General features: G+C 43.0%; 3 protein-coding genes across 3 annotated transcripts; 2 read left to right on the top strand and 1 right to left on the bottom strand.

Moving 5' to 3' along the window:
• Positions 1 to 140: 140 nt before the first annotated feature.
• Positions 141 to 6,620, bottom strand: LOC124468192 (beta-galactosidase-1-like protein 2). Its single transcript, XM_047020811.1, has 19 exons — positions 5,625 to 6,620; positions 5,011 to 5,196; positions 4,844 to 4,912; positions 4,161 to 4,256; positions 3,611 to 3,719; positions 3,428 to 3,520; positions 3,239 to 3,320; positions 3,039 to 3,103; positions 2,828 to 2,912; positions 2,592 to 2,729; positions 2,392 to 2,472; positions 2,159 to 2,268; positions 1,888 to 2,034; positions 1,730 to 1,801; positions 1,510 to 1,588; positions 1,332 to 1,419; positions 1,136 to 1,247; positions 863 to 979; positions 141 to 651 (listed from the first exon to the last, which is right to left on the bottom strand). The coding sequence occupies exons 1-19, from the start codon at positions 5,714 to 5,716 to the stop codon at positions 565 to 567; spliced, it is 1,908 nt and encodes a 635-aa protein (XP_046876767.1). The 5' UTR covers positions 5,717 to 6,620; the 3' UTR covers positions 141 to 564.
• Positions 6,621 to 7,591: 971 nt separating this feature from the next.
• ei24 (EI24 autophagy associated transmembrane protein) lies at positions 7,592 to 12,463 on the top strand. The gene is made up of 11 exons (XM_047020747.1): positions 7,592 to 7,750; positions 8,595 to 8,728; positions 9,044 to 9,189; positions 9,296 to 9,356; positions 9,484 to 9,550; positions 9,657 to 9,781; positions 9,913 to 10,032; positions 10,150 to 10,261; positions 10,369 to 10,480; positions 10,596 to 10,670; positions 10,767 to 12,463. The coding sequence occupies exons 2-11, from the start codon at positions 8,687 to 8,689 to the stop codon at positions 10,927 to 10,929; spliced, it is 1,023 nt and encodes a 340-aa protein (XP_046876703.1). The 5' UTR covers positions 7,592 to 7,750; positions 8,595 to 8,686; the 3' UTR covers positions 10,930 to 12,463.
• Positions 12,464 to 12,871: 408 nt separating this feature from the next.
• Positions 12,872 to 18,864, top strand: stt3a (STT3 oligosaccharyltransferase complex catalytic subunit A). The gene is made up of 18 exons (XM_047020068.1): positions 12,872 to 12,954; positions 13,779 to 13,901; positions 14,090 to 14,150; positions 14,246 to 14,367; positions 14,607 to 14,752; positions 14,903 to 14,993; positions 15,092 to 15,198; positions 15,300 to 15,464; positions 15,714 to 15,894; positions 16,173 to 16,328; positions 16,482 to 16,573; positions 16,741 to 16,896; positions 17,087 to 17,275; positions 17,373 to 17,489; positions 17,615 to 17,717; positions 17,840 to 18,028; positions 18,163 to 18,278; positions 18,523 to 18,864. Exons 2-18 carry the CDS (start codon positions 13,814 to 13,816, stop codon positions 18,559 to 18,561), a joined length of 2,118 nt encoding a protein of 705 aa, XP_046876024.1. The 5' UTR covers positions 12,872 to 12,954; positions 13,779 to 13,813; the 3' UTR covers positions 18,562 to 18,864.
• The last annotated feature ends 3,573 nt before the right edge of the window (positions 18,865 to 22,437 follow it).

Consider the following 22,437-nt stretch of genomic DNA (forward strand, 5'->3'; position numbering starts at 1 on the left):
TTCTCTTTGTTGGAAGGGACTGTGATATCTTATTTTTCCTTTGTTAATAATCACAGCATTGTTTTTTATTGCTAGGCTCTGACAGCTTTCATATAGTATTAGTCTCTAGGGAACCAAGTACTGAAAATCCCCCATACTGTAGCAACAGACAGAACAGTAGGTATTTTCACCAGCTGTCTAGACAATTTGACACTTTGGGACTGGGATGAAAATAACAATCAGTCCGATTTTACTCACAATTGTATTCCAACCATGTTCGATTACAGCCATAATTAATACATTAAAAACTGGGAAAAGGGAAAAATTCAACGAGCACAGTTGTCGGCCAGCCAACATGATCACCACAGCTAAAGAGAAATGGCATTTAGGTTTTGGAGTCTGTTCCAATTAATTAAGTCAGAGTGGCATTTTCTTTAAGCACAACTGATATTCACCCAGGGACTGAGATGAGCTCCAGTAGTCACCCCAGCAAAATGTCAAGCCCTTTTATGTTACAGCAAAACGCACATTCACAGGTTGAATCCATATTCAGCCTGGTCCACCTGTAGCAGTGCGTGGTTTGAGTCACTGGATGTCCACAGCCATGCCCAGGTCAGGAACATCCTCAAAATGGACCTTATAGTCTGCCTCCTGCTCTTCAAACATGATGACCTGGGAGACAGCCCACAAAGGTCAACACCAGAATATCAAAGTGACAGGAGTAGAAGAATGTGCAGGGTTGAAAGGTTGGAGAAGTGCATATGATAGTAGAATGTGTAGTAGTAATACCTCTACACATTTGTTAAAGATTCCACTAGCTTTATATTGTTTCATTAATAACTGTGTTCATGTACATTTGACAATAACTTTGAACCTGAACTACCTGGTTGACACCACTGTTGAGGAAAGGCCCAGGGAGGTAGAGAGTTTGCTGGGGGCCGATGGACCAGTACCGACCCAGGTTCAGTCCATTAACAAATAACACACCCTTTCCCCAGCCCTAAAGACATTAAAATCATTCATAAGATTAAATAACTATCAAACTGCCACTTCACTTATTTATAATTGACCTGAATATTCAACTAAATTGGTACACAGGCAGTGTAGTGTAGTCAGCCTAGACAATACATAGTAGAGCTGGTTTGTATTTACTCACCGGAAGCTTAACAAAGGTGTCGCTAGGATAGCCATATGTAAACAATCTGCCCATGAAAAACCCTGGGAAGCTGGGAATGTGGGGAAGAGATTTCCATGGCGCCAGGTAGAGGCTGAAATGTATAAAGTAGAAGGTGTTAGGTGTCTGCTGCATGCAGTGCTTTGGAACAGAAAGTGACAGCTGAAAAAGTGCAAACCTGTCAATGAAACTTTCTTTCATTTCCAAACTGTAGATTGTAAAATCCCGCAATGGAACATTGTTCAAGAAAATGTCTCCTACTAGACCTACAAAACAAAATAAAAAATGGTTGAATTCTCAAAATAAACTAATTTATCACAATTTCTATGATTGTGTGATATATAATTGGTTTTCACCTTTGCGTTGATTATCAAGAGCTTTCCCATTTTGCACTCGTCCACAGTTCTCTACCAGCAGACTTAATATCCTTTTCCCCTGCAGGGTGAACATGACTTTAGTATTGGGCTGAGTTTTTATCAGTTCAACCATTCATCTCTGCCATTAAATTAGATATTGACTTCGAAAAACTCATATCAGATTTTAAAGCAGATTCCACAGCCCACCTTGTTGTCGTACCTTACCATCAGGAACTGCTAGCTCGAGACTTTGGTGCTTAAAGATGCCAATGTAGTGCCTGTCCACAAACACCTAGACATAAATATCCCACCTGTCAATAACCTGCCCAGGGGATTCCTGTTCTTCTCAGTTATCAGAATAGGTTTCTTGACACTTACCAGAGCTCTGTCACGCACATGGTCTTCAGACTTGAGTAGACCTCCACTTGTGATAGTTGTCTCATACAGGACGTAGCCGTAGGACTGGCCATTCCCATTGTTGAGCGGAAGATTCTCCATGTTTACAGGCGTTGGGGATTTAAAAGGCTTGGGGACAAGAAAGGGATGCACCGATCTTTATTGCCCTCCAGAGGAATAATCTGCTAACACGGAGCATGCGTGCCCATCCACGTATGCCCCTACACGCACACATAAACATACACACACATACCTCTTCCGTGAAGCTCAATGCGTCCCACAAGGACAGATGGTGGTACATGATGGCTGGCTCGTAGGCCTCCTTCCAGCGCAGGGCTGGCATGTCTGGGAGCTTTTCAACTCCTGCAGGTAAAGGTGAAAAGAGTCACCAGGCAACAGGGTCTAAACAGGGCCTCCTCTCTCTCCGATTCTCATCCTAGTCCTTGACACAGGCGGCGTTCCTATTTACCTCTGTTATGGACTTACTGTGGTAGCGGCTGAAGAGTTCCCTTAGGAGGTGATACTTTGGAGTGTATTCCCCTGCTTCCGACAGGGGAGCATCATAATCTAGAAGAGGACAACGACGAAAGGTTCACTTTGGGTGAGTTAATGAACACTGCCACTTAGTGGTGACTTGATGGAATGGAATATTACCGGATGGAAAACAGAGGGACAGGGTGACCCACCGTAGCTTGTGATCAAGGCCTTGTAGGAGGGATTGGCCAGCGCTCCACTCTGGAAGCCAAAGCTTGTCCCTCCATGGAACATGTACAGGTTGACGGACATGCCTCGTCTCAGCATTTCCCGCACCGACGACACCATGTCTGCACAACAGTGACATCGTCAAAGCTAGCTAGATAGACAATTAACTTAGCGTCACACGCTACATACCAGCAGATTTGAATCATGCAAGGTATCTTACCCTCAGGGGCGAGAACATGATGAAGATCTCCCCATACGTCAAACCAACCGGTCCAGTACTCCATCACCATCACGGGGCTGTTAGGCTGTCATCAATGACAACATAAACAACCAAAGGCATTCTCTTTGACTCCAGGGAGCTGTCAATCATAAATGCTTATTGATTGCATATGCGACTAGTGTTGGAAATCCCCAACATGATTTGTGCATACCTGAACAGCATTCAGATATTCTATGTTTCCCTGATTTAATTTCCGAAGATTTACAGCTCGAAGAGCTGGAAACATAATAAAACATGATGATGTGTCTTTGATCATGATATACAGTGTGCCAAAATGATACTTAAAATATGAGTAAACCTCACACATTGTTATGATGATCTGTGAATATATTAACGTTATTTATACAATACCTCCCGTTACACCCCCTGCCTGTAAGCCCTGGGGGGTGTCTGATGTAAGAAGGAGCTCACTGATCCCTCTTGACAGAATTGCCTTTTTTAAAGGAATGCAGACTTTAGGCACTAAAGACTTCACCAACAAATCATAACCATAACGTGTGTGGGTTTGAATGTGCTTGTATACAGTATGTCTGCGTTTACCTCCTTGATGAAAGGCATGTAACTGTCATCGCCTTTGAAGGATCCATATTTACTCTCTAATTGAACTGCAATGATGGGACCTCCCTTTTTGAACTTTGAACAAAATAAGTGATTTACAGGGCTAAGTTTACAATTCGGCCATGACAACAACTGCAAAGGAGATCTGTGGTTAGCGAAATATACCTGTAGGGGAACCATCTTTGGAATGAGCTTGTCAAAGAATGTGTTGACTGCGTCAATGAATCCTGGGTAAGTAGTCCTCAACCTCATGTTACCATCCCGGAGAAGCCAACTAGAGAGAAGGAGACATAGTGTAAGGGTACAAGGATAAAGTAAGTACTGTGTATGTATTGAAAACTATTTGTTCAAAAAATACCAAATGTAAGTAGTTCACACACACAGAGATGGGTTTTGTTGCGTAATGTGAATCATAACCCCCACCAGTCCCACCTCTTGTCTCTATCCCGCTTTCCTTCCCTAGAGCATCCAACTTGTTTATAATGGTTCCCATGGACACACATTACAATTAAAATAGAACGTTGTGCAGCGAGTTCAAGTGGCCTTTGTGTGAACAGATTCACAAACCCCCTAATTGTGTTAACTAAGGAATGCTGCAAGGATAAGATACTCCACTCTAAAGCACAGAACATTTGGGATTTTATCCCATACACAATACACACCATATTCTCTGTAAAGAGTTACAGATTATTGATTGTTTTATAAGACACATTACCTTGGCAGCCCTCCTAGGTCTAACTCTGAGGAACTGTAAGGGCCTGGACATAGAATCACCCACAGTCCCAGATCTGCAGCCAGGTTTATATAGGCTCTGGGAACACAAGAAAGTGACATGCAAACGTACAACAAAACATACACTGTATTACACAGTCAGTGAGGCCAACTATTTACAGATGCACAGTAAAGCAGAGATTGTCTCCAAATGGGAAATGCCCTTGATGCATAAGCCACTCTTGAAATATTGTTAATTACAAACTACATACACATCATATTTCCAACTGTTTGTGGTGCGCAACCTTTACTTAGCAACTACTCCTGTCTCCTGAGGATCCTCACAGTTATTGCATCTCAAACTGTTGTTGTGAAAATGTTGCGGTCGTCAGGTGAGGGGCATCTGCTACCTCCTCCCCACAGTATTGTAGCCCAATAAATGAAAATGCCTGATACCTAGTCTCAGAAGGGGCTGCTCTAACTGCACTTTGTACCAGGTATTCACATCAGGGGACTGAGGAGAGAGCAGCAGGTGTTTGCCTTTGCACCCAACAGATACAGCTGCAGCAAATTTGCATTCAGTGTTGTTTCATTTGCCTGATTCATTTGTGGTGGTGGAGAGGGTGGGGGGGGAGGTGGGGGGGGGGGGGTTATCAGAGTGTGACAAAAGCAGAAAGCTTTCCTTACTCTATGTCCAAATCTGTTTGAAACTGGAAAACGCCTCTCGCCGGCTCATGTAAACTCCAGGGTACATATCTATAGAGGAGAGACGGGTCGCTTTTAACGTTCAACAAGTGGAATGATGATTGAGACATTAGTGAGGGTTTGAAAATATGTGTAGACAGAATACGTACGTGGTGAGTGTGTTGATGCCACACGCCCTCATCTTCATCATCCGGTCCCTCCAATAGGCTCTGGGCACCCGGAAATAGTGAATGGACCCCCCCAGGATGCGGAAGGGTTCGCCCTCCAGAGTGAACTGGGATGAGTTGGCACGCAAGCCAACCTTCCTACTCATTGTCCTTCCCCCAGACAGGAGACTGGAAAATGGGTTGTAATAATGATTTGCTTCATACACATTCAAGTAAAGAACTCACATACATTCAAGTCAAATGGAATTGACAGTAAAGGATTGGAATTCCTGACGGAGCATGTTCAGTATAGGCTATTGTGAATGGGTGACACAGGCTGTTTGTATATTTGGGATGAAAATACTGGTATGAGGATAGGCTATGCGTCACATCACACTTAACTTTTTTCACGTGGACCGCATTTACAACCAGTTCTTATTCAATATAAAGCTCACAGATTTTTCCCGCGAGATCAATACGGTTATAAAAACAGACAATTGATTTGCATGTTTCACCCATTTAACGCTGCCAACTTCACAATTACAACATTACAACATAAACACTGTTTACGAGAATTCAGATGAAAGAAGTTTTAGAAAACTATGGGATCGACTTACCCGATGCACCGGTACATGAGAAAAGCAAAGATGCTCAAACAGAGAAGTGCATAACGTCTTTTATGGGTATTCCTTATTCTTAGAACAAACATTTATCTGCTCAGGTTTGATTTAACAAAACCAAAATCAACTCACAGATTGGATGTGAGAAAGGCACTTATTTCGCGTTGCAATTTCAGGGTTTATTCCACAAAGTGAGAGGACCACACAGAATTGCCGCCAACATACAATGAACCGATAGTCCCAACGATCATCGGACCGCCCAATGGGTAGCTCTTATTAGATCGTTTGCATAATAAAGAAAACACTGACAAAATGTTGAGGAAGTTTTGTGGTTTGTGGGTGCAGTCTAGCTTTGTGAGCTTCTGCAAACAGTATTAGCCTATGCTTCTTATGATTACTGAGGATTAGAAGTGTTATGTGGAAGTTAACTAGACGTACATTTTGTTTGTGTTTGTGAGATACAAAAAAGTGACCTTGACATACTAGGCCCCGTTTCTTGATATAGCTTAGGTGTTATGAACCCGGCTGCCTGGGAAGTGACAGGTGAACCCAAATGCAACACTCAGATGCTGATGTCATATGAACCAGGTTTATGGTAGCCACACATGCAGAGGGTGATGATGGTGAGGTCCGTGTAAGCCAGACAGGAGGGAATGAGGAGGGAGCCGTAGGTTGTAGGTGATGGAATAGGTAGCCGATGATGGTTGGGAGGTGAACTGGAAGATGTGGACCGGAGTATTGGTGTATGTGACCTGGAACACAGACTGGACAGACACACACAAAACCAGGACTGGACTACACAGAAACATTGACAACAAAACAGAGACACTGTCTGAAGAGTTAGTTTAGTTTGGCCATTCTTGCATGAACCCAAAAGTGAAAGAATAACTTCTCTAAATGCATCTTTATTAGTCTGCTTTCAATTTAAACAATCTACAGTGGTGTGAATCAATGCCGTTGGGGTTAAAAAGGTAACACTACCTCATTTTAAACAATAAATAACAGTCAAGGGGGTAGAAATAGGCCAGACATTATTAGAATAATTTGGTGTATATTTTAGATTTTTCAGTGCAATTTTGAAAAAGTTATTGAGCTTTGCGAGGATCAGAGATTAGCGATTTTCTAAAGTTTTGTTTGAAATGTAATTGCAAAAGTAAAGGTTGTGGAAGTAGGCCAGACATTATTAGAATAATCTGGTGACATTTTTTGTTTTATATCCAAAAAATATATAATTTAAAAAAAATACAAAAAAATTGTAGGCCTACAGTTAGTTTTCACCCAGTCCCCAAAACGCAACGCTGCAAAGTAGCGTCTTCCGAATGTGAGACGAATGTCGAATATGAAACTAAATTCACCTCAACATTAATTTTTTATGGCCCTATAGGCTACAGGTGCCCTCCCAGCCAAGACACATAGGTGGGCCTTACCATGCATCTGTGGCAGTATTTTGAATGTAAAATTACATGAGCAGACCTAAGGAAATACACCCTATTAGTCCTAATGCTTCACCACTAGACGTAGACATTTTGTGAATTATTGAACTTTTATTTAATGTAGCCTAATATTATCAACAGTAGGTGGTCATCAGCCCAACATTGTAGTCAGGGGCGAATCTAGGTTCCCACTTTTGGGGTGGCTAAGCCCCTAGATAAAACCTATTATTTATCCTGTGACCCAGCAAAACTAGGGGGATCTGGGAGCATGTTCCCTTAGAAGAATTTTTTGAAAATATCCTTTTAAATTGTGGGATTTAGGAAGAGAAATTAACAATTTTCAATTTAAAATATGAAAGAAAAAAATCAAAAAGTTATTTTAGATTTGTTTTTATAAAAAGCATTGGGGGGGGCTAATGAAACTTGAGGGGGGGGAGGGGGGGGCTCCAGCTAGATACGCCCATGATTGGAGTAAAATAAAATATCATAGGCAACTTAGTCTGGAAAGAAACAGCGCGTTTCCCATTTGTTACACAAACGCCGTTTGAAACGACTACACCTCCGTCCCATCACTACATATCCCACAATTATTTTACTGAGGCTGAGCTTGCGCAATACACAAGTTACGGCCCTGCGTTAGCTGGTTTAGGTTTTGTTGTTGTTCCTAAAAAGGTGAAACCGTAAGAAGAGGTAAGGAGAACATTTTTGTTTAGTTGTTGCATGAGGTAAGAGTAGTTGAATATGTGTTTAACTATCTGACTTGCCTACGATCTTACTTATTAAATCAGCATATACTGTTGATGGTCAGCAAGGGACGGGTACTGTAGCTAAGTTAGCTAGTCTAGCTAGCTCTGTCTAGCTAATGAAAAACATTTGTGGCCAGCTAGCTAGCCCTACTGCTAGTCGTAAGTTCCTTGTCTTTTTATATGGATATTTAATTACCCTGTTGTATAATAAGGCAACTTTCAACTGATACTGTATAATTTAGTAACGATTCATCGAAGTTTGTGGTGGAATTAATAATATTGTCTTGTGTAGCTGGCTATTTTCTGTCGAACTGAAAGCTTTCTTTAGACTACATTACAGCTGTACTGGGATATGTTGTCAGACATCAGAATAACTCGTTAACGTTGGATATTAATGCACGCTATCTAGTATCAGTCTAGTGCATTTATATAAGACAAAGGTCCATCTGCATCTTCTAGGACCTAGAAGAGGGAAACAAAACCCTGGTGCTCGGGACCCACTGTCCTGCATGGTTTTTGTTTCCCTGCTCCAACACACCTGATTCAATTGATGTTGGTTATCAGGCTTCTAATGAGCTTCATAACGACCTATTCATTAAAGTAGTCTGAACTATTACACCATGGCTATAACCAGCAAGTATTTAACTATCAAATGTTACCACACTAGTCTTAATAACATGTTTCTTCTTGAAAATCAGCAGGTTGTTAGAACTTCATTTGAACAGTAATTTACGGCATGCGACCAAGTCGAATGGTAAGTTGTTCAACTTTCTTCTGTGTTCAAACAGGTTGCAGGGTGAGCCCCTCCGTGCCATGATAGTTGAAAAGGTCCCCAGCCCCCCCTCCTTCTGCAGTTGATGGATCTGCAGCTGGCTTGGAGATGACCGACAGCGTCAGAGCCTTCCTCCGCAATGTTGCGACGGTCAGCAATGCACTCTGCCTTCGCACACAAGTGACAACAAACGAGGACACAACCATGCAGCTGTCAATAACATTGTCCCAAATGTCATTTAAGTCCTCATACTTTAGAACTCAAAAACAGCACTATATAACAGTGGCTTTGACCAAATATTGCCATTTTATCTTTTGTTATTTACTTTAAACCTTATCAACCCCAGGTTGCATGGTAACCATGAGTTTTCAACTATGTTAAAACATTTAAATAATAATCTTTATACGGTATATAATGGTTTATAACGGTTTATAATATATAAGATTTACTACCTGTTTTTTTCAGGGGATCAAGGACTCGATTTGGGGAATTGGCACCATCTGCAAGCTGGATGCCCGCATTCAGCTGAAGAGGGAAGAGCAGCGCCGGCGGAGAGCCAGCGGAGTACTGGCACAGAGACGGGCCCAGAGCGAGGAGCGCAAACCAGACAGGTGGGCTTCTTCAGCAGCAGCACAAACACATGCGAGCCCCGTGGCAGCATGATTGGCTGTGGGGGGGGGGGTTCGTTTCATGAACACAGTTGCTCTCTTGTTTCAGTGAACCCAAACTAGCCAGTAGGATTTTTCAGTGCTGTGCATGGAACGGGGGAGTGTTCTGGGTAAGACTTATCACCAAGCAAACAAACATCAAAACAATATATCTGCGGTTGCGGAATATACTGTATAAGTACAGAGCAGTTTACTGCTATGACATTCTGTGCAGCTTATTTGATCTGTCTTCCACAGCTCAGTCTGTTTCTTTTCTACCGAGTGTTTATTCCTCTGCTGCAGACTCTCACAGCAAGAATCATCGGTATGTATGACAGCTAAGATTTGTGGGTGGGTTCTTTCCGTAACTTATCTGTGCTGTGATTATTTGGGAAAAACATGTAACTCAAAAGTGTGCTGTGTCCTATCAGGTGACCCCTCTCTCCATGGCAACGTATGGTCTTGGCTGGAGTTTACTTTGACTTCAGTGTTCAGTGCTCTCTGGGTGCTCCCTCTGTTTGTACTCAGCAAGATAGTCAATGCCATCTGGTTTCAGGTGAGGCCTTTGGCAGTACAGTGATTTTGTGGTGGATAATTAGAACAGAATTGTGGGCCGTGGAGTGCGTTCATACTGCAGGGCCGATCTAAAGAGGTAGAAAATCAAAATTATTTTATTGTGTGCTGCAGGACATAGCCGACCTGGCATTTGAGGTTTCAGGTCGAAAGGCACAACCCTTCCCTAGCGTCAGCAAGATCATCGCAGACATGCTCTTCAACCTCCTCCTCCAGGCCCTCTTCCTTATTCAGGTACGGTTGTCCCTATATGACCTTGTGCCATGTACTCTGGGCCCCTGCTGATTGACGTCTATCAATTTGGAGTTCAGTGTTTAAACTCATCTACCTCTATTTTTCATGACTCCCCAGGGAATGATTGTCAGTCTCTTTCCCATCGATGCCATTGGACAGATGGTCAGCCTGCTCCACATGTCTCTGCTCTACTCCCTCTACTGCTTTGAGTATCGCTGGTTCAACCACGGTGAGTGGCAGATCGCTGCGTCTGAAAGAGGTTGCCCTTGACAAAGAATTGCCATCGTCCTTAAGCAAAGAAAATTGTGTTTTCAACCTAATTACTTTTACTTAAAGGAATTGAGATGCACCAACGGCTGTCCAACATTGAAAGAAACTGGCCCTACTACTTTGGCTTTGGTCTTCCCATGGCCCTGTTGACTGCCCTCCCATCTTCATATATAATTAGGTAAGACTGGTTGTCCCCCTCCGGACTCCACTACCCTCCACACACACTTTCAGTACAGGGATTTATGTCCACTCATATTTGAGTCTGAATGTCAATGTTTCCCCCTCTTCAACAGTGGCTGTCTGTTCTCCATCCTCTTCCCTCTCTTCATCATCAGCGCTAACGAGGCCAAGACCCCAACGAAGCTGTAGTGAGTACAGTGACAAGTTAATGACCCGAAATTGGAAAAAGACTAGATCCATCATCCACCCTCACACTTGACTTTCCCCCCTCATGTATCCAACAGCCACTTCCAGCTGCGCCTCTTTTCCCTGGTGGTCCTGATCAGCAACAAGCTGTTCCACAAGACGGTCCACCTCCAGTCCTCCCTGACCTCCTCCACATCCACTGAGAAGCAGCCGTCCCCTCACACCTCGCCCACCCGCCAGAGACCCTTGTCTTCCCAGTGATGATCCCTAGAGGGCGACAGAGAGCCGCCTATCAGTTCTAGTCAGTAAAAAAAAGTGTGCGATTCTGGGAGAAGAATCACTCATCAGAAGGAGAAATTACGTTTGTGTGGTTCAAGGGAGAGTTTTTAGTGTTTTTATTGAGTCTGTGGCCCTTTCATATTCTTTAGGTGCACCTATCAGGTGTGTTTTTAATGTGAATAACTTTTTGGGGATTTGACTGCCCTGTGCCTCACCCTTAAACAACACTAATGTGATAATTTTTCATTTCCTTTATGTTTAATTGCTTTTTTTATGTATGATGTGCCATTTGAGTGCTTTGGGCTTTTTCAAATACAGCACAGAGTTGCATAAATCTTTCTCAACTTTTTTGCCCCAATGCTTACAATTGCAATGTTTACCATGTTTATTGCAGTTGATCAACCAATAGGTGATATGGAGGAGTACAAGGAATAGGTTACATTTTTACCAAACCCCAAGCTACATTAATTAAAGTTAGAGCCAGCTTTTTACACTGGTCAGGTGATTCTTGGTGTTCTTTATACAAAAGAATGAACGGACACATGAATCATCCCAAGTGTGGGACAAAAAGAAAACGCAGGGTCTCCATGTTCTCCATGTTCTCCATGTTCTCCATCCCCATTGAAGGAGAATATGTTCATTGATACGAGAAGCACATGGTGTTGTCTTGTGACGTTCTTCTGGGTTGCAAGTGACCTTCTCTCCCAGACTGGTTGTATTCTTGCACGTGGATTGCTTTTTGTCTGTGTAGTCAAGTTTTCACAGCCAGGTCTTTGGTCTAACAGCCAGAAATAATATTGTGCAGTAAAAACAAAGGGAGACTTTTCTTTTAACTATAAGTGCTTTTTTTTGTTGAGGAATCATATTTTACATTTCAGCAGGGGAGTTGGTCTAAATATCCCATCAAAAGGAAAGAGCATCCTTACTAACCAAATTCAAAAACGAGAGTTTTTCAGTTGTAGAGTGTTAATAGGTGACGCAAACTGTTTTGAACAAGTGGTTTTCTATGGGTGTGTAGATGGTTGACAAAGCTACATGGCCCTGCTGCTGGGTCAGAAGACACTGCCAAACTGCTTGATCTTCTCTGTTTGGATTCATTTTTACTTTTATCAATGCGACACAAAGCACTGCAGTACACTGTAGGAAGGCATCACAGATCACCGATCTAACAGGGTTTTGTATGAAGGATGGTGCACACCTTATGATAGAGAATCCCTCCACTGATTGTTATATGTTCTCCACTGGTAAATCCATACAGACTGTGGGCTTCTTGTCACTTGTACTGTACATGATGTCACTAGGCTCCGAATGTTTAACCAAAACTACCGTGGGGGTATCATCCCCATCAAGCTTTCTTACTGTCATATTATGGGTTGGTGGGAGGGGAAGTGTTTTTGAAACGGTATGTAATTATTGTAAGAAGTGCATAGTGTTTATGTATGCAGATTGATATTTGTGAGTGAAGTTTTGTAAAAGTATTATGCCTAATTTCAATAAAATTGGTCCGTATACATTACATTGTTGACTCCTTCACTTGTTTTTCATTGGAGTTCTAGTGGTGCAGTCCATTAACCATTTTTCATATTTACTGCAAGTGATTTTGTAGATCTTTGACTTTATAAACCGTGAGACCTATGTGATGGGAACTTAGTGTCAGATCTTATGTAATTAGACACTAACTGTAGGTCCAACAGTAACTAAATGCATAGCACATTTCTAGTGTCATTTGCAGTCTAATTATGGATACACCCACTAAAATATACATAAAAATTGTTTTATATCATAAATGTATTCTCAGAGCCTCCGCACTCACTAGGTAGCAAGGACACGTCACTATTCAGGCCCAAGAAGAGAAAATAATGACAACGTATTGGCGAATCAGAAAAGAGCAAGGCTACTGAGGACCGATGTTAAGCCAATAATCATGTCGTATGGGCTTATTGGGCGGGATTGACATACAAAGCAGGGTTGTATGTGAAAAGTGTTTGTGATACAGGAACGGAGTGGGTAAGTGCAGGTCTAAGATTTGCAAAGGAATTTGTTACTACACTTATAACGTTATTGTTGTACTGTCCTCCTGTATGTACTGAAATCAACTTAAGGGGAATAAGAAAAAAAGAAGGGTTCCCTTTCCTTGCTATACACCGTAGTTCACTAGCTAGCTGCATAGCATTAGCATGTCGGCTTGAATTGAATGAAATCATCAGCAGTACTGCACTGGTTTTCGGCCACGTACCCGAGAAAACCCGAACAGACGTATAATCCATAATTCGCAAGCCCACAACTGTTTCACGAAAGTTATTGCATGCGTGTCTCGTTAACATTTTGTAACACTGTTACTACTGTCAGAGTAAGTTTACTTTACCGCTTTCTTTAAGACAGTTGGAAGCGTTTGCTAGCCCCATTATTTTGGCTAAAGCTAACTAATCAGATTGACATGTTGCTCAGTGAATTAATCAGACAACTAGTTGTGTTTTGACTAAAGGGTCAGTGTCATGTCGTTAATGCAATGAAAGCAGCGCGAAAATGACAGCTCATGTTAGCTAACTAGCTAGCTCATATAGCTGTAGTTTCTCAAATACAAAGGCGTTGCAGCTAGCCAAGTATTTCCTGGTGTTGGTCCACGCCACACAAACCCTGCGTGTCCTTATCTGGTTGGTACAGGAGTCAGTTACCATGTCTGTGACCTCAATGATTTATTTTTGTTTGGGACATTTCTATCAGTTCAGGTTTTCGTGAGTGTTCATTGCATTCTTATATTTCTTATAGTATATCTTATATACATGCATGACTAACCTTAACTCATGCATTGTTTTTTAAACTTGATTTAGGATACTAAGGGTTAGTCGTCCCACCCTGTTTGAAGATGACCAAGCTAGGCTTCTTACGGCTGTCCTATGAGAAACAGGACACGCTGTTGAAGCTGCTCATCCTGTCTATGGCCGCTATCCTCTGTGAGTCTCCTCATTCTACATCTCTGTGCTTATACACAAACTCCAAATGAGGCGCACCTATGCAGTCTGTAAACAGTTCCTCCCCTGCAGTATCACTCTTGTAACATTCAAACATAAATGTCCTTGGCTGTTATGATACTGTGAGCAGCACATTGTTGAGACGTGATCTCTTTTTTTTTTTTCTTCAGCATTTTCTACTAGACTATTTTCCGTGTTGAGGTTTGAGAGTGTCATCCATGAGTTTGATCCGTAAGTCGAGTAGGCTATTCAATCATTTAAATTCCCTCATTTGTGACCGAGACAACACCCAGTATGGTGCCCGCTCATACTTTGTTTCAACCCAGATACTTCAACTACCGTACCACCCGCTTCCTGACTGAGGAGGGTTTCTACAAGTTCCATAACTGGTTTGATGACCGGGCATGGTATCCTCTGGGGAGAATCATCGGCGGTACCATTTACCCAGGTGAGGATGAGATTGGGTTGAAATTGAATAAAGATGTCAAATATTCTAGCGCCGTTAATAGGGTTGCTATGAGACAGTATGGGGTGGGCTTCATAGGGGGGGAGGGAAGCTGTTCCACTGCCACACACGGACACTTTCCTTTGATTCGAGTGGGTTTCAATGCACTTTTATGCGGTCACTATAATGGCCACTTCAGCCAATTAGACACCGATGCACCTTGACTTGTTCCCTCCCCGTAGGTCTGATGGTCACCTCTGCAGCCTTGTACCATGCCCTCCACTTCTTCCACATCACCATCGACATCCGCAACGTCTGCGTCTTTCTGGCTCCTCTCTTTTCTTCCTTCACGACCATCGTGACCTACCACTTCACCAAGGAGCTCAAGGTACTCCATCACACGCGCCCTGTATGCGTAAACATTCGGTGATTTGATAAAGGCCACAAGCATGTTGACAGAATGTATTTTGAGCTAACGCGGTCGAAATAGTTGGTGGTGGTTTTGGCACAGTAACTCAAGACTTCTTTCTTTCTGTAGGATGCAGGCGCCGGGCTCCTCGCGGCCGCCATGATTGCCGTGGTGCCCGGGTACATCTCTCGATCTGTTGCCGGCTCCTACGATAATGAAGGTACGGGCCTCAACCACACGGCGGCGCTCAGTTCAAAGTTTCCCCTGTTCACAATTGTTAGCTGAGCGTGCTTTCCCCTCCCCCCTCTCTCTACCCAGGGATTGCCATCTTCTGCATGCTGTTGACATACTACATGTGGATCAAGGCAGTGAAGACAGGCTCAGTATACTGGTCTTCCATCTGCGCTCTGGCCTACTTCTACATGGTGGGTTGAACAGAGTTGGACGTTCGGTATCGGTATCGCTAACCTCGGCTCTTTTGGGTGGTGATCTGGTCCCGGTTTAACCCGGTGTCCCGCTTGTGCAGGTGTCGTCCTGGGGAGGCTACGTGTTCCTTATCAACCTCATCCCGCTGCACGTGCTGGTCCTCATGCTCACCGGACGCTTCTCCCACCGCATCTACGTGGCCTACTGCACCGTCTACTGCCTGGGAACCATCCTCTCCATGCAGATCTCCTTCGTGGGCTTCCAGGTACCCCTCCACGACCCTCCACATGTATTCGTCCTCTGGTGAAATTGCTAATCATCTAGGACAGGACTGGGATTAGTGTTGTATGCTCCTGTCAACATTTTGAATAAAAACCTAATTCAATGATGGGTATCCATCCAATATTTGGATTTGGTTAGAAGTTAACCTCTGTGTTTCTGTGAACGGAACAGCCTAAGTTTGATTCTATTCAGATGATTTACCACCATGTCTCTCCCCCCGTGGCCCCTCTAGCCAGTGCAGTCGTCTGAGCACATGGCGGCCTTTGGGGTGTTTGGCCTGTGCCAGATCCATGCGTTTGTGGACTACCTGCGCAGCAAGCTCAACACCCAGCAGTTTGAGGTCCTCTTCAAGAGCGTCATCTCCCTGGTGGGCTTCGTCCTGCTGTCTGTGGGCACCGTCCTCATGCTCACCGGTAAGACCGCGCACTGCGCCTCAGCCGTCCCAAGAGGGCGCTGTCTCTGCCTACACATGACAACGTGCATGTACAGTGTGGCGACTGTAGCAGTTGGATTGCTATTGAAGATTTGAAACGGTTGCGGATCCGAAAACACCGCAGTATCTCGGAAAGTGTTTGCTGTGGCGGCAAATGCATATGCGATCGTTGTCTCAGACGTGGTGAGAGGTTTAGAGATGGCAAAACCGGGTCACATATAACTGAAGCTGCTACTGCTACGCTGTGGTGTGTTCTAGGTAAGATCTCCCCCTGGACGGGACGTTTCTACTCTCTGCTGGACCCCTCGTACGCCAAGAACAACATCCCCATCATCGCCTCTGTGTCAGAGCACCAGCCCACCACCTGGTCCTCCTACTACTTTGACCTGCAGCTGCTTGTCTTCATGTTCCCAGGTAAACACACTGGACTCTCGCACTCGCTCTCTGTCTCGTCATACATCAGGGATATGGGCCTTCCGCAATACACAATGGCCCCATGTATATTATGAAAGGTGGCGTGGTGTGGTCATGGTTGCATTAATGGTCGTGTCACGGTTCTCTTCACAGTGGGTCTGTATTACTGTTTCAACAACCTGTCCGATGCCAGGATTTTTATCATCATGTACGGAGTCACCAGCATGTACTTCTCAGCTGTCATGGTATGTCCTAAAAAAAAAAAAACACAATTCCTAAAAAGGTTTCTAATTTGTAGGGTCAGCGTTCAATTCTCAATGCCAATGACCGAGCATATGCTTTGACTAACTATTGTTCTTGGTTAGGCATACGCCAAGTTCCTATGTTTTGATTGTGCTCTGTTGTCCACAAGGTGCGTCTGATGCTGGTGCTGGCCCCGGTCATGTGCATCCTGTCAGGCATCGGCGTGTCCCAGGTGCTGACCACCTACATGAAGAACCTGGACGTCAGCCGGCCCGACAAGAAGAGCAAGAAGCAGGCGGACGCCACCTACCCCATCAAGAACGAGGTGAGCACCACCATCGCAACTGTTGTGACTTGACGAGGTGTTCCCCCCTTTTTCCTAGGATAGGGGGTTAATGAGTAACTCAGTGCTTTACTGGTAGTCCCATTCATTCGAAAGGATGTTGACAAGTCTGGTGGTTTTATGTCTGTTCCTGGATGTGGAAATGACTCTTATCTCGTATCCCTCTGTCAAGGTGGCCAGTGGGATGATTCTCGTCATGGCCTTCTTCCTCATCACGTACACCTTCCACTCCACCTGGGTGACCAGCGAAGCCTACTCCTCCCCCTCCATTGTGCTGTCAGCCCGTGGCGGCGACGGCAGCCGCATCATCTTCGACGACTTCAGAGAGGCCTACTACTGGCTTCGCCACAACACCCCCGAGGTCAGAGCCAGGGCTCCATCTCTGTCTGTTCCCACCTAACCACCGGCTTAACCTGACTCACTGAGGAACTCCTTGTATTTTCTGCTGTGTTTTCCAGGACGCTAAAGTGATGTCATGGTGGGATTACGGTTACCAGATTACGGCCATGGCTAATCGAACCATTCTAGTGGACAACAACACGTGGAATAACACACACATCTCCAGAGTTGGACAGGTAGCGATCTTGTTGTTTCGCTCTTTTCTCCCTTCCTTTGTACAGAAGGATGTGAGTGTGTTTTACCTGGGTTCAGCTGTTTGGTCCCAGTCATGGAAGGGTAATGTGGTCTTTGTCATATGTAGGCCATGGCCTCTACGGAGGAGAAGGCCTATGAGATCATGCGGGAGCTTGATGTCAGCTATGTCCTTGTCATCTTCGGTGGACTGACTGGTTATTCCTCAGACGGTATGTTCACACAGCGGTGTCAAGACTTCCTCTCTCCCTGCTGGATTTGCATAAATTCAGACCTTGACTACAGCAAGTTATTTGAACTTGAAACGCGTTATGACTCCGTCTCTGTCTTATAGACATCAACAAGTTCCTGTGGATGGTGCGTATCGGGGGCAGCACGGACACAGGGAAGCACATCAAAGAGCACGACTACTACACCCCCACCGGGGAGTTCCGTGTGGACCGCGAGGGCTCTCCTGTCCTGCTCAACTGCCTCATGTACAAGATGTGCTACTACCGCTTTGGCCAGGTCTACACAGAGGCCAGTGAGTAACTCCACAGGTTTCCTGTATGGCAGGTCTACACAAGGGATTGCTGGGATCATTTATTAGGTGTCCACAGTGTCATGTCATTGTCAGTGTATATATAAAATAATTTCCTTTCTAATCCCTTCTTCTAGAGCGTCCCCCTGGCTATGACAGAGTGAGAAATGCCGAGATTGGGAACAAGGACTTTGAGCTGGATGTGCTGGAGGAGGCCTATACAACAGAGCATTGGCTGGTCAGAATATACAAGGTACACAAGTTCCTGTTTTTATCAACTGGATCTTTCCAAAAATCAAATAAGGGTGCGGTGCACCAACTAAACGGTCTGTCACACCACTGTACGTGTCATATGTGCTGCTCTACTTGCTTATCGTGAGAACATTAGCTTGCAATAGCTTCAGTGTGGTTATGGCACGGAATGTGTAAACCACATCCCGTGAATTTTACTGTGTGACCTAAAAAAAGCCTTGTGTTTAAACCTTTCACCTTTTCAGGTGAAAGATCTGGACAACCGAGGACTGTCACGGACGTAGAGCCTCCCTACCTGTCCACGTTCACACACCTGTTAACACACAGCACTGAAGCCTTCCCCTGTGGTCAGCAGACGAGTGTGAAATTCAAACTTTTTATACTTTTTGTTGGGAATTCCAGAATGAGATTTGTTTTGATTTTGTTTTACCTACCAGTGTGGTGTTTTGTCTGGATAACAGAGGGATGTGGTGTCATAACGTCCAATTCAATGTCAAGAGGTGATTTCTGCAATCAGTGGCCAAAAGATACATTTGTCAGTGAGCTTTGAATTTTTACAATGTGGTCAATTAAAGAGGGATAAACAAGTTGTTGTTAAATGTTTCTTGTTTTTAATATGCTTTGCCAACGGTTAAAGGAGAACTTAAGTTGCGATGCTTTTCAGTAAAAAAATAAATACTTGCATAACACAATTGTTAAGATGTCAGACATCTAACATCTCACTATAATTACAGTGAAGAAGAAAATGATTTGTGACTAGGCCATCATACGTTTATAAAGTACCACATACATCCGTACACGATAGAGAAAAACATTTAGAGATCACTTTAGTGGATCTCATCACAGCATAGCTAAATAAAATAATAAAATTACCAGTATAATGGCATCTACACACATCTGTATCTAGATATTATTATGTTGATGATCAAATTAAGTATGTTTTTTTACTAAAGAACAGTAGGATCTGTCTAATCATTTAGAGACCTATTGCACTATTTCTGCAGCTTTAGGGGTACCTACGTTGTGGGTTTTGTGGCCACATTTCCAGTGACAACTTAAAAAAAGTAGTTTCTTCAAGTAGGTCACCGCATGGAAAGTTTGCAATTTCAAAAGCCATTATAATGGACTTTGTGCTGGAGGAGGCCTATACAACAGAGCATTGGCTGGTCAGAATATACAAGGTACACAAGTTCCTGTTTTTATCAACTGGATCTTTCCAAAAATCAAATAAGGGTGCGGTGCACCAACTAAACGGTCTGTCACACCACTGTACGTGTCATATGTGCTGCTCTACTTGCTTATCGTGAGAACATTAGCTTGCAATAGCTTCAGTGTGGTTATGGCACGGAATGTGTAAACCACGTCCCGTGAATTTTACTGTGTGACTTAAAAAAAGCCTTGTGTTTAAACCTTTCACCTTTTCAGGTGAAAGATCTGGACAACCGAGGACTGTCACGGACGTAGAGCCTCCCTACCTGTCCACGTTCACACACCTGTTAGCACACAGCACTGAAGCCTTCCCCTGTGGTCAGCAGACAAGTGTGAAATTCAAACTTTTTATACTTTTTGTTGGGAATTCCAGAATGAGATTTGTTTTGATTTTGTTTTACCTACCAGTGTGGTGTTTTGTCTGGATAACAGAGGGATGTGGTGTCATAACGTCCAATTCAATGTCAAGAGGTGATTTCTGCAATCAGTGGCCAAAAGATACATTTGTCAGTGAGCTTTGAATTTTTACAATGTGGTCAATTAAAGAGGGATAAACAAGTTGTTGTTAAATGTTTCTTGTTTTTAATATGCTTTGCCAACGGTTAAAGGACAACTTAAGTTGCGATGCTTTTCAGTAAAAAAATAAATACTTGCATAACACAATTGTTAAGATGTCAGACATCTAACATCTAACAACTGTATACAGTTTCTCAAGAATTGGATGCAAGACATCTTGCCATAAAAGTAATTAAAGTTCAAGAGTTACTTATTATATCAAATGTTACAAGACATGGAGAAACAATTTACCTTTACATTTAATTTTTTGTTATTTCTTTATTACCATGTTCTTTTCAGAGAGGATCTACATATTTTACAGAATTGTGCCTTTCTTACTGACAGGATAATGAATACAACTAGATTAATACTCTTTCTATGAACATCTCAAGTTTTAGTCAACCCTTTAAATGAAGTCAAAATATGATTCTTGTTTTGACAGGTCTAGTCAGTCAAATTTGTGTATTTCATTGGGAGAATCAAATTAATTCAGTATTGATTTTTTTTTATGTGGAAAACATTCTGTTAAGCCTTGTTCATTTACTGCTCCCAAAATACTTTGATTTAGCTATCTGTTTACTGCATGTCATATAGAAACTGGTACGTTTGGGGGTGGTCCTTTTTCCAACAGGTATAAATGATTGTGCTGAAGTTCATTTTTGACCTTCCTGCATCAAACAATCTCATCAGGCTGCTGATATGCCATCCCAAGATGTTGAGTTGCAGATGCAAAGACGAGTGTTGGAACATGTCCTGTTGGAACATGTCCTGTTGGAACATGTCCTGTTGGAACATGTCCTGTTGGAACATGTCCTGTTGGAACATGTCCAACACTCTGTGCCCGACTACTGGTGCTGGTCTGTGCTCAATATGATCTTCTGCTGCCTCCCATTTGGTGTTGTGGCTCTCAGATTCTCCAGAAGGGTGAGTCTTGTTGTCTTTGTGTGATATGAGCAGTCTACTTTAAAAAGCCTGAAGTCTATCTCAAATCTAAATCTGTTGGCATTTTAGGTGTCCAAAAAAATGGTCCAGAGAGATGTGGAGTTTGCTGGAGCAAAGACTGCATCAGAATGGGCCCTTGCATGCAACGTGCTGTCACTAATTACAGGAATTGGCTGTTGGATTTATATTGTTAATACCTATAGTAATACATTTAATCAACAAGAAATGGTCCTATAAACTTAATTTGTAACTGCAATTTGCTATGACCATTTGCTAATTTGAACAAGAAACGGTGTTCACAAAAGATGTTATTGTAATTTGACTTCCAAACATTTATAATAAACACCATTTCAGCATTTGATTAAAAAGAATAAGTAAATATTGTCATTTGTCTTTTTAAACTATAGGATATTATCATGACTATGATCACATGAAGAGAAAAATGCGATTTCTCCACAATTACCTAATACCGTCCACAAAATCGTGGTCGGAAACACAGGCAATGGATACAAAAATAAGAAGGTTGGGGGGTACTTAAGTGTTTGGGATTGGCTAATAAACAATTTTTAAGGAGAAAATATTCCAACATAGTTTTCATTTGTTGTAGTTAGGGTTTCCCGCAGAACATTTGTTAGTTAATGGGAGATAGCTGTTACAGGTGAATAGGAACTTAAAGGTGGATGAGCGGTTATAGGGAATCGGGCTAGTAAACAGAAGTTGTCCACTACAGGGGCCATACATTACATGGGTCAGTAGATAAATTACATTTTTGTAATATGTCAGTGGTAAGACAAACATTAGGCCCTACTCCTTCAAATCAGTATACTGAAACATTGACATAGGGTGACCAGACGGGGGGGAGCCTCCCGTGTCATGCCCTCCCGTGTCATGCCCTCCCGTCTCATGCCCTCCCGTCTCATGCCCTCCCGTCTCGTCTCATGCCCTCCCGTCTCATCTCATGCCCTCCCGTCTCATGCCCTCCCGTCTTATCTCATGCCCTCCCGTCGGTCTCATCTCATGCCCTCCCCGAGCTTCTACTTTTCAAAGTAAAAGGAAAGAGTGTAACATGTTTATTTTTGTATTCTTGTGTGTTCAGATCCTCGTTATACCTCCTCAGGATTATTTTTTTGTAAAGACACTGATGTGTACCTTAAGGAAAATCACAGAAAGAAACCATCAAAGTCTGCAAACTTAAATTGCTCTGGGAAACGTTGGCTAATATTCGAATATTTGCTAACAAATGTCAAAATAAAACGCTGATGCAGTTTTAAATGGAAGTCATCACAGGTTTCATCAAATATAGGCTACGTTAACTTCAGGGACACAACAATAACATAAAAAAATCAGCAAACTATATGTATGGATAAAATTGTTAATTTAACAGTTTAAACTTTTTCAATTAAATGCAACAAACGTGCACAAACTTACCCGTGACTCCATCTGGAAAATAATTC

The sequence above is a fragment of the Hypomesus transpacificus genome, chromosome 5 (assembly GCF_021917145.1).
Source record: "Hypomesus transpacificus isolate Combined female chromosome 5, fHypTra1, whole genome shotgun sequence".
NCBI classification, from domain to species: domain Eukaryota; kingdom Metazoa; phylum Chordata; class Actinopteri; order Osmeriformes; family Osmeridae; genus Hypomesus; species Hypomesus transpacificus.